The following is a 10,928-nucleotide window of genomic DNA, read 5'->3' as shown; positions in this document are numbered from 1 at the left end:
TTGTGGGCACCTCTGTTAGGAATAGAGCAAATGGCTGATAGTGTGTCACTGTAGTGGTGATATTTAAGGGTGGTCACAGTATCAACCACTGGCTGGTATGGCTGCAGACCACTCAATGAGGTAATGGAGATCTGAGATTTTGTGACCTTGTTGAATGTGACATCATGGCTTAACCAATGTCAGTCATCCACTGGTGTGCTCGGCCAAGAGTAGATTATCTGTTTGTGTTAGTACAGTTGGGACTCCACTCATTTCTGTGTAACTATGAAGCACAAAGTTTGGAGTGTAAGATCTGTACATTGTCACACATGGGCTGTATGATATGGGTTTCATCAAACACTAACAAACGTCTATATCTATAAGATAACATGGTTTATTTCTAAAAACAAAAAATGATCATTCCTTATGACAAAGAGTAAGTGAGCGTTTGCTAGATCAGATGGATTTTTTCAAAGTGGTGATGATTTGATACAAAACACAAGCAATGAGCTCACCAACAGTACTACGGATAGGTTACAGTCCATAACCAGGCTGTTTGGTTAGGCCGTGTTGGCACAGTCCATAACCAGGCTGTCTGCTTAGACAGTGTAGACAATCCATAACCAGACTCTCTGGTTAGATGGTGTAGGCACAGTCCATAACCACACTCTCTGGCTACATAGTGTAGGCACAGTCCATAACAACACTCTCTGGCTACATAGTCCATAACAGTCCATAACCACACTCTGTGGTCAGACAGTGTAGGCACAGTCCATAACAGCACTCTCTGGCTACATAGTGTAGGCACAGTCCATAACCACACTCTAACATTACCGCAACATTTTCCTTGTTTTGCAATGTACACCAGACTATAACTATCCAAAATGAAATAATTATGTTGAAGGTATGTTGTGTACTCAGAAAATACTCAGTATTGACATTGTTATCACTTCTGTACAACAGAACCACAACACATGAAAGTTCATTTACGTCAGTAATTATGAATGATATTGGTCAGTGATACCATGGCAACATGTTCCCGATCAAGGCAGAGGTTCATTTCCAAGACCAAAAGTCAGGATTTCATGCAAAGGGCTCATCAGCACCTTATGTTAACATAGCAACACGTCACACAGTCAGGACAAACACAAGTCAGATCAAACATACAAAACAATAAACAAAAACATTACCCATACAACTTATAGAACATTAAACACAGAAATTGATAGCAGACTAACAAGGCATAAGTTTTCATTAACCTCATTGTTAGGACGTTCAACAAAAGATTCCATAACAGTTTCATCGGCAACAGCTTGTGGGCTAGTTTCTGCATGCATGATGAAACAATTTCAGGAACATGTAGCTTTTGTTTTCTTGTTCCACACCAGTTCTTCACTTTCAACATTGAAGCATAAAATTTGATAATGTAAAAAGTATAGAGTCACGTGAATTGTAGGGACATTTTTATTGGTGACGTGAAAATATACGAAAATGATGACATGGAAGTGAGTGAGCTACATTACAGTAGACTGGATCCAGTGATCAACAACATGAGCATTGATCTTTGCAAGTAGGGTACGATTACATGCGTCAACCACCAAATCCTGTTAGTCGCCTCTTACAACAAGCCTAGGTTAATGAAGACCAATTTTAACACTGATCTTTACATGTGATGTCATGGAAGACTAAAGTGGGTAATTTCCATGTATCACTGTTTAACAAAAATGACCAAAGTCTGTTAATAGAGGGGTGAGTGTTTGAACATTTGGGGTAATATAGTTGAAGAAAGGGAGAAAATATAACATGGAAACAATATCTGTGGCACCAAAAGAAATTGCCCACAAAGGTATCTTGAACGAACTTTGACAATATAATTAAGTGATTGAAACAATGCTGCAGCTATCTATGCCTTATGGCTTTTTAGAATATTATTTTTCAACTTTCTGTCACCAGGTACACTGGTGAGTCATACAATACATATGAAGATAATTCATGATTTGTCATGGAACGTCTGAAATTGAATACTTAATTGAGGCATTCAAATGGTTAGGAACTATGTACATAAATCTGAATACAGCTTGAATAATAATTTTTCTGCCTATCTACATTAAAAAGGTCAAGGGTATGATGGCACATGAGGACATCACTCAAAACACACTGTTTCACTGTCGCCAAGATTCGAGCAGAACACAACCATACATTCACCAAAACTTCACTGAATACTTGGAAATTGCACTTGCGTGAAAAAGTTTTCAACATGTTCCATCATTCAGAATGCTCTGTCTTAATTCTGTTTTCAAAAACCCTAGAAAATAAAGCAAATCCTGTTACAGCAGTGAGACTGTCCAGTAGCAGTCGAGCTTGGTTCCAGAAGTGGACACCACGACGTGTCCAGTAGTCAAAGTCAAGGTCCATCACCATGGTAACAAGGATCAACATGACCACTGCACAGACACTCATGTCACGAATGAAGTACCCAGAGAGGAAGCACAATGCACATGCAACAATTGCCAGAGTGATGAAGTATCTCAACCAATCACTGTCCAGGAAGTGGTGCAGAAAGCCCCGTTTGTACTCGCTGCTGCTGTTTAGTATATAGGCGTACGCAAACAGATAGATGCCTAGGATGATCTCACCAACACGGCGAAGTGGCTCTGATCGATTCTCCTTCTTGGTGTGGATGAAGGCCATAAGGACATACACACCCACACAGCCAACTTGCCGCACTGCCATCTGAAGCTAAAACACAGACACATTGTACTGGTAGGTGTACTAGTAACGGATGTCTATCGTGACAAGTACCCCCTCACTACTAACTTACCATACCCCAGGAGATAGCTATCTTACATTATTTGTAATCTGGCCCATAACTCACCTGTGAACACTGGAAGGGATGAAAGGAGTATTATCAATATTGTGACAGTTGCTTCTACTCATGATAAATTTGGAGCATACCATTAACCCCTGCCTGTTGTATACGGCTATAAAATTACACAGAAATGTAGAATATTAATTTTCCTACCTGTTGCTATATATATAATTGCAACTACCTCAGCGGTTTGAGAAATAGACACTGCCAAATGTTGATCAAGATTTTGCTACGCACTAACAAAAGGCCATTTCTCCACTTTTCACTGTGCACTGATAAAAGCACTGCCACATGTCATGTTAGGCATTTCACTTTCTTAGTAAAGTACAAATTCAATACTTTTTCGGTTGAGTCCCATTCGGGATTTGAACCCGCACCCTCAGAGTCAGGTACCTAATCGCTGTGCGGGCTAGGCGGCTGACTTTCTGTGCTGGCGATTAGGTGCCTGACACTGAGGGTGCGGGTTCGAATCATGGAGGGGACTCAACCAAAATGTACTAGAACTTGTACTTTACTAAGAAAGTGAAATCCCTAATATGACATGTTGCATTTGACCACTTACTAAACTGGCATTGTGTAATGATAAAAGCACTGTGCTATGAATTTTTTTCAATTTGTCACCTTTAAGGAAAGTGTGAACAAAGAAAATGCAGTCTGATGTTTGAACAACATAAGTGTATACAAATGGCTTCATGTGCTAATACATAACGTAATATGCTCTAAAGAAAAAATGACAAAAATGGATTTTCTTCCATGACGTCAAACATTGACAGAGAGGCCATGCATGCATCAAGATAAAAATTCATAACTCTGATATTCTTCACACTAGGCCAATGTAACTCAGATCACATGGAGAGAATTTGTTGTGGATATGGGGACACTTTATTTTCGTTATGTTTTGTTCACGGTGAACCAAACTATTCCAGTACAAAGTTCCCCAATACCTTTTGGTAGTTTCACAATTTCTAAGAAAATATGCCAGTGTACTACATTAGGAAGCAGGTAATAGCGAACTGAATGGCCCTATCCAATGCCTAAGTTAGATCATAGATTCCCATATTCTCCTGTTTGTGTAGATGTATTTTGATGAATTTTGCGTCATTATTAAAGGAGTAACAGCCATATCTTCAAATGAAATGAAATGACTGAAAATAATACATTTTAGTTGATGTCATGGCATGTTTTGTGCGTTTTTTTGATGTTGGAAAAAGACGACATTGGTTTGCTGATTAGTATATAGCTAACCTCATTTCCATTATTTGTATAAAAGGTCTCGGCTGCTATGGCAGAATTCAACACTCTTTTGAATAAATATAAAATGAATGGTTTAAACATTTAAAAAGTGTCGTGAATATATCAACTATTTGACAGTTTTACTGTGGATCTTCTTTTGAGCAACACTTGCACCTACTTGGCATCAATTTAACATAAATGAAAAATAATATTTCACAGCACCTGAACATTCATTAAGGAGAGTAATATACTTTGTTTATGATTATGTAACTATTTCTTTCATAAGTATACAATGAAAGGTGCAAAAAGATTGCTTTTTCGTATGGAACTATTATAATATGGATATAAGGTTTGTCGACATTAAGACATGACCTGACTTATACATTTTTAAACATTTTTTGTATAAATATTGTTTGAGTTTGATGTCCTGTCATCACAACATGTTTTAATCGAATTTGAATTGATGTTATTATTGAAAACAATGATAATGAATCATAAAACATTTCTGACAAACGTGCACCTGGCCAATCAATATTTATATTCCAAGACAATTCCTTTAGATATGTGTGCCTTCACATTTCATAAAACATATAAATCTTTTTCATTAATATTATCATTTTTACTTATAAAGTTGAATTAAATCGGCATTTATGAACATGTAACAGGAGATTGTGTTTATAGCTTTATCAATAAAGTTATATATTTATCATGGCATCTTCCCAGCCACTATGTCCATACCTGTATATACTTCTACAAAAAGACCATAAAGGTAGGTAACTTTGTCAGCTGGCCACTCAATTCCACTTAAGCTGATACTGTGTCTTACAATTACATAAATTCACCCGAGGTGAACATACATTCTCAAACAGAAAAACCAAACCACCTTTTCGTGATCGACTGAAACCATTCCTACTCAAATCTTGGAGATATATTCTGGCACACTTTATATTATGAACATGGTTTGCAGTTACACAATATGTATGCAATTTGAAAAGATAACACTGACTGTCCATATAACTAGGACATTAATATATTTCAAACTGTTATGGCTATTTGTGTTGGTACTTTAAGCTGCTGGTGTTGACATAGCAAGGGGTAAGCTTTTGGTGATGAGAGAGCTAGAGTTAACCTACTGGTGTTGACAGAACAAAGGTTAAGCAACTGCTGTTGACAAACCAAGGGTTATGAAACTGCTGTTAACAGAGCTACAGTTTAGCTATATGTGTTGACAGAACAAGGGTTAAGCTACTTGTGCTGACTGAGCAGGAATTTGGCTACTGGTGTTGACAGTGCAAGAGTTAAGCTTTTGGTAATGAGGGAGCTAGAGTTAACCTACAGGTACTGACAGCAAGGGTTAAGCTTTTGGTGATGAGAGACCTAAAGTTACGCTGCTGATGTTGACAGAGCAAGGGTTAAGCTAATGTTGTTGTCCTTACATGTTTACATTGACAGAGATAGTTCTGCACCAGTATTGTTTCACATAAAATTCAGTACTGATTGCCGAGTTGATGATGTTCGATGTTGGAAAATTACTCTTAACAATGTCTGCAACAAGGAAACCAGAAGCCTTACTCTCTGCCACTGGCCGTAGTTGAGCTTCTTGTTGTGGTAGAAGTTGTAGGAGAAGAATATGAGCTGGCCTGCATACACCAGTGAAGCCTCCTTCTTGGCCATGCGAGAGGACATGAGGAAACCACAGATGAGGAACCCTCCTATATGAGCATAGATCAGTTGTGGGGGTAACGGGGGTACACTGAAACAAGGATTGATTTTTAAAAATTCCACTTTATGTGATCTGTTTTTCTACTATAAACACCTGACCTATTCACTACCATAGATTTGTCTCATCTCTTCCACCACAAACTTTACAAAAAATTGGTGGTTGGTTGGTTTGTTGTTTAACGCTGCACACAGCAAAATTCAAGCTATGTGTCGGCGGTGTGCAAATACTTGAGTTGGGACCAGATAGTCCAGTAGGACAGCACTGACAGCACTCATCCTGACAGGCATTAGATGTAATACCCTCTTTAATCATGGATGTTTAGAGCATACTAGATAGGAAACTAACACAGCTATAGACGTATATGATATGGCAGTCATCATGGAAACATTTAATGACATGATATACTTACATATGTAAAACAATAAGAGCGAATATATGTTGTCTTTTTGTTTTAATCCCTGTTACATGTATAGATGTCAGTTCAGTGCTGTATTACTTTACTCTTGCTTGACAACAGTATAAGAAGCCACACCAAAACATCGCATCACAATAAACAGAGTAGTTGTGATCCATTAAAGTATTATACTTTTTGTATTATTTCAGTGTCATTAAATACAGAAAGTTCATACAGACATGTTTATGTAGTAATGAGTGATGAAATGGTTTAAAGGGGCACTGATGCGGAGCAATTTCCGTGGACTGGTGTAAACTTTTGTTATTGTTTTTCTCCCGTGAGTACCCGGATGATATCCCAGAATTCGTGACTGGTTCGTGACCTCTGCTGCGCAGTCCGTAAGCACAATTGATAGTTTAATTATAGACAGATCAACTGAGGTGAAGTCATTTGTACTTCATTACAAATGTATTATGAAAACAAATGAAACACTTTGAAGGTTAATCATCTGCCAGTGGTGGAAATGGTAAAAAACTATTAGGACGGAAAAATAACGAAGCCAATGTACGTCTCTATATTTTGTCTCATAACCCTAATTAGTTTATTGTCATATTTGTATGATTCTGAAAACTAATAAAAGAACACACGATTTGCTTATACTCATAGTAAATTTCTAACATAACAGCAACATTTATACATTGTATAGATTGCCAATGTGGATCCTATTTCACACACATACGCGATCTAGTGTGTGTTTTCTGTCATACAGATTCTGCTGAATGCTACAGCAAATAAATTAAAACAAAATGCAAATAATGAATGTAAAACAGACTAATTTTATAGCAACAATGTCAGGCTACTACCTTGTCCAGGAATGTATCCATCAATATCCACGTAAAAGAAATCGTATTCCATTCATCTGCAGCTGGTAAATAATCCTGCTCTGTGTCGCGTGTCTTACAACTGTCTCATTTGCGAAAAAGTAACACATCATTTCACGTCTTTCGTTGGTGAAAACTAGATAAACCTCTCATTGGTCTCCCAAGATAGCACACCTGGCAACTAATTGTATGATGTCCACTATTCTAAGTAATTTAGTTAACCAATATTGAGCAATCAATCAATCACCGCAAGGGTGGTTAATGCTTTGAAGGGAGGATGTTGTTTTTGCACTCACACTTTACGACAGGGTTTAGTCATCTACACACACTGCCTTTTGACAAATCCGCTAGAAGATAAAAGTAATTAAGCAATCAGTGTGTTATCGGTTAATCCTTTGATCGATGTTTGTTTTTGTAACTCAGCTGATAAACCGTCTTGCATCACTTACATGCACATATTACATAACATACAATACATTTGCCACTACAGACCTTAATTTGTAATGTTGAGTATTCACTCCAGACAGGAGAAATGCCAAATGGGAACCTTTGTTGAGTAACCGAAGTGGTGTTGCTACTAATTATACCTGTTATAAATTCATGAATTGACCATCCAGAGAATGATGACAAATAACACGTGTAGGTTTACACCATCAAACGCGAGTTACAGCAAGGAAGATGTAATTTCTGTGTGGCATGCAGCCTGAAAACACTTATGGGCCGAAACTGTTTTGTGGATACCAACGGAATTTCGTTACATAAGGAATACATACAGGCATTTGCTGTGTACTTGGGTAAATAGGTGAAATAAGTTTTTTTTAACGTAAGACAATTTTCAGATTTCTCTACCAAAGGCAAAGTCATCTTTTTTTTTGTTTACGAATTCAAATAAATCAACTGTGTGTTTTATTATCATAAATAATAAACCATTGTAGCTACTATAGCTACCAAAATTTACGTATACTATTTGCTATCACAGCTCAACCAACACTCAAAACTACCTAAATATAAAGCTTTGCAATCTTCCGTACTGAAACAAATAGCTTGCTACGTGCCTGTAGACATCATATTTGCATGTAACATGATTAAATATCGAGGTTAAAAACACAGAAATAGGATCAAATTGGATCAGTAAGTATACCATCCAAGCATCCGAAAAGAACTACACTGCTGGGATATATGGTTACGATCAGACAAGGAATATCATGGATATTTTAAACAAATGGCATGTGATGGGCATCCGGCCTCCTGACTGTTTAGGTGAAGAAATTCTGCTAATATGGACAGGAGCCCAGTTCCTTTGTCCGTCACGGTCGAAGGAGTGGGCGCTGACCAATTTGCGGTCTGCTTTCGTAATAAGACCGTTGGCGAGAAGCATTATTCGCTCCGCATCAGTGCCCCTTTAAGTTGAATGAGTTGTGCAAATTTTATTTTGGACATAACATTAGCTGTATATTTATACAAAAAAATGTCAAAATCTAATACGAACAAAAACATCAATTCTAAACGTAACACACACACGCACGCACGCACCCTTTTTTTGGTGAATACTCTGACATTTTCGGACTGCGCTGATATATCCCAGTGTTAAGGGTTTTCGACGGTATAAGACAAAAACATATTTTTTATCCTTAATATCATTTTCAGTTTTGATTTTGCTAACCTTGAGTGATAAAGGTATATTCATCTATTTCACAAAATAGTTTCATGTGTTTCCAACAAAAATAGCGTTTAAAACATCGTATCAGTGAAACTGCAGTCGCTTGTCACATCCTTGTATTTTTGTATGTGTTTTCAATGGTGAGCCATACTTTTCCCTCCACACTGCAAGAGAGTGTTTTGATCACGTGGCTTCCTGATTCATACCTAACCTGTCACTTGCAGACAACTGATCTTGTTGAATTTTGCTCGCTATTTTTTGTTATACAGGCAATTGATTTTGCATCTGAAGTGGTATTAACGATCGAGGGTAAATAATATTGTTGTTTATTTGCTCTTTACATAACTTAATTTCTTGATTTCAATTGTCAATAAAATATCTCACGACAGGAACTGATCATTCGCCCTACCGATGAAACTGTTTGTGCACTCCGATCGCGCACGTACTTCCTCGATACAGCGCTAGCAATGCAATCGTCGAAATCACCAGAACGTCGAATTCAGCTCGCTTAGAATTTCATTCGAACTTAATGTTTACTTGCACATTTCTGCCATAAGGGATTTGATCTAAAGGAGAATCCATCATCATTTTGATATCGTGAAAGGAATTATTTGATCCTATGATAAATTCACTCTCACTGTCATTTCAAGAATGAGATCAGTCCGGATTGAAATGCCTTGAAATAGCGTGTCCCAGTACCGGTATGCCTGCTGACGCGGTGCAGTATATGAATCATGTTGCATTATACATGTGACATAATAGTTAACAGTGGGAATACCTTTCACTTTTTGCTCTTTCAGCAAGAAGCATAAGAAATGATAGAGCATTAATGAAGGGGAATTTCCCCAACAAAAAATCAGCCACTCTCGCTACCCAAGTGTTGACAGTGGCCATGTTGGATGTTCAGCAATGAGAGTTATCCGCCCCTGAACTTTGCAAGAGGTTGATAGCGTAGTTGTAAACAGTGGTGTTGGCCTTTGGACTGTATAGTGATGTAATACTCACCTGATGACCTGACGATTCCTGCACCCGCGACTGTGGAATGAATGAATGAATGAACGACTTATAAATGAAACGTTTCAGAGGGGTATTTATCTTTAAGACTGTATATATTGTTATATTGTTAGATTATATACTATTGTGATCGACTTTTATTGGTAACATTTAACACTTCATATGAGCGTTTGATTATTGTTTCCCGCAGATGGTTCTTTTAGGCTTGTTTCAAACTTATTAATCTACCACAAGCCCGCCCATAGATATGATAAGGTCAAGTAGCTCTCGAAACATTTTCTTATGTAGTTTTTAACGAACACACGCAGATTCGGCGACAGGAAGGCATATATATAAGCTTTTTGGACAAGCTGCCCAAGTACTGAGAAATTTGGACAATCAAGGACAATTCCCCCCTAGAGTCCGGAATCGATGTTCTTCGTAATTCATCACAGGATGTCGGCGATCTTACTTATGTAATTCATTTAGGAGATAAACATCATGTGTTGGCCAGTTGTGTTGGTTATTGAGTATCTAAAGCACCGGCACACTCCAGCGCAGTGATGACTTAGCATAACATTACTGCCACTGGCTAATTTGCATATCGCGTGACCGGACTTTTCCCTTGTTTGTAAACAAATGCGCACAGTGATTAATATGCTGAGACTGTCATAAGTCAAGCGATTCGACGAGGTTTTCATAATGTTTTGCACTGTTACGTAAATAGTTTTCTACTACTGCGTCAGTAGTGTTTATGACGATACATGTTTATATTTCAAACCGACTGTATCATTTGCTACCCATTAGGCTTCGATGACAGAACGTGTACCCAGAGACCATATAATATGGTCTCTGGTGTACCGTGCAACCCATTTAAACAAAGGGTCGCCACGCAGATCGAAATAGTGTTACAAGTTTTTGGATAATTTCTCTGTGAAACTGAACCATTTTAACAAAGATGTTTAATTAGATGTGTAGACTCATCAAAAATAAAACAGTTATGAAATTTGTACACAATATTGACTGGACTGTGAAAGATGTGACGAATCTTTCTGGCTTGTGGCAGAGACACTATGCTGGCCATCCTCGATATCTCCAGGGTATAGGTTCCGATAACTCCCAACTATATAGTGGAGAGTTATCGGAACGCATACCCTGGAGATATCGAGGATGTATGCTGGCTAGCCGCATGGAAC

General features: G+C 37.9%; 1 protein-coding gene across 1 annotated transcript; it reads right to left on the bottom strand.

Annotated features, from left to right (window-relative positions):
- Positions 1–357: 357 nt before the first annotated feature.
- LOC137261032 (transmembrane protein 101-like) lies at positions 358–9,698 on the bottom strand. The gene is made up of 3 exons (XM_067798690.1): positions 9,518–9,698; positions 5,654–5,834; positions 358–2,718 (listed from the first exon to the last, which is right to left on the bottom strand). Exons 1-3 carry the CDS (start codon positions 9,631–9,633, stop codon positions 2,245–2,247), a joined length of 771 nt encoding a protein of 256 aa, XP_067654791.1. The 5' UTR covers positions 9,634–9,698; the 3' UTR covers positions 358–2,244.
- Between the last annotated feature and the right edge of the window lie 1,230 nt (positions 9,699–10,928).

This window comes from Haliotis asinina, chromosome 14 (genome assembly GCF_037392515.1).
Source record: "Haliotis asinina isolate JCU_RB_2024 chromosome 14, JCU_Hal_asi_v2, whole genome shotgun sequence".
Lineage (NCBI taxonomy): Eukaryota > Metazoa > Mollusca > Gastropoda > Lepetellida > Haliotidae > Haliotis > Haliotis asinina.
The sequence above is the reverse complement of the archived record's forward strand: the minus strand, read 5'-3'. Positions and strand labels throughout refer to the sequence as shown.

Coding starts and splice junctions, on each gene's coding strand:
- LOC137261032 (XM_067798690.1), bottom strand. CDS start 9,633: ATGGCCACTGTCAACACTTGGGTAGCGAGAGTGGCTGATTTTTTGTTG. Junction 5,835..9,517: donor GAAAGAGCAAAAAGTGAAAG/GTATTCCCACTG, acceptor TCCTTGTTTCAG/TGTACCCCCGTTACCCCCAC. Junction 2,719..5,653: donor ACTACGGCCAGTGGCAGAGA/GTAAGGCTTCTG, acceptor TCTGTGTTTTAG/CTTCAGATGGCAGTGCGGCA.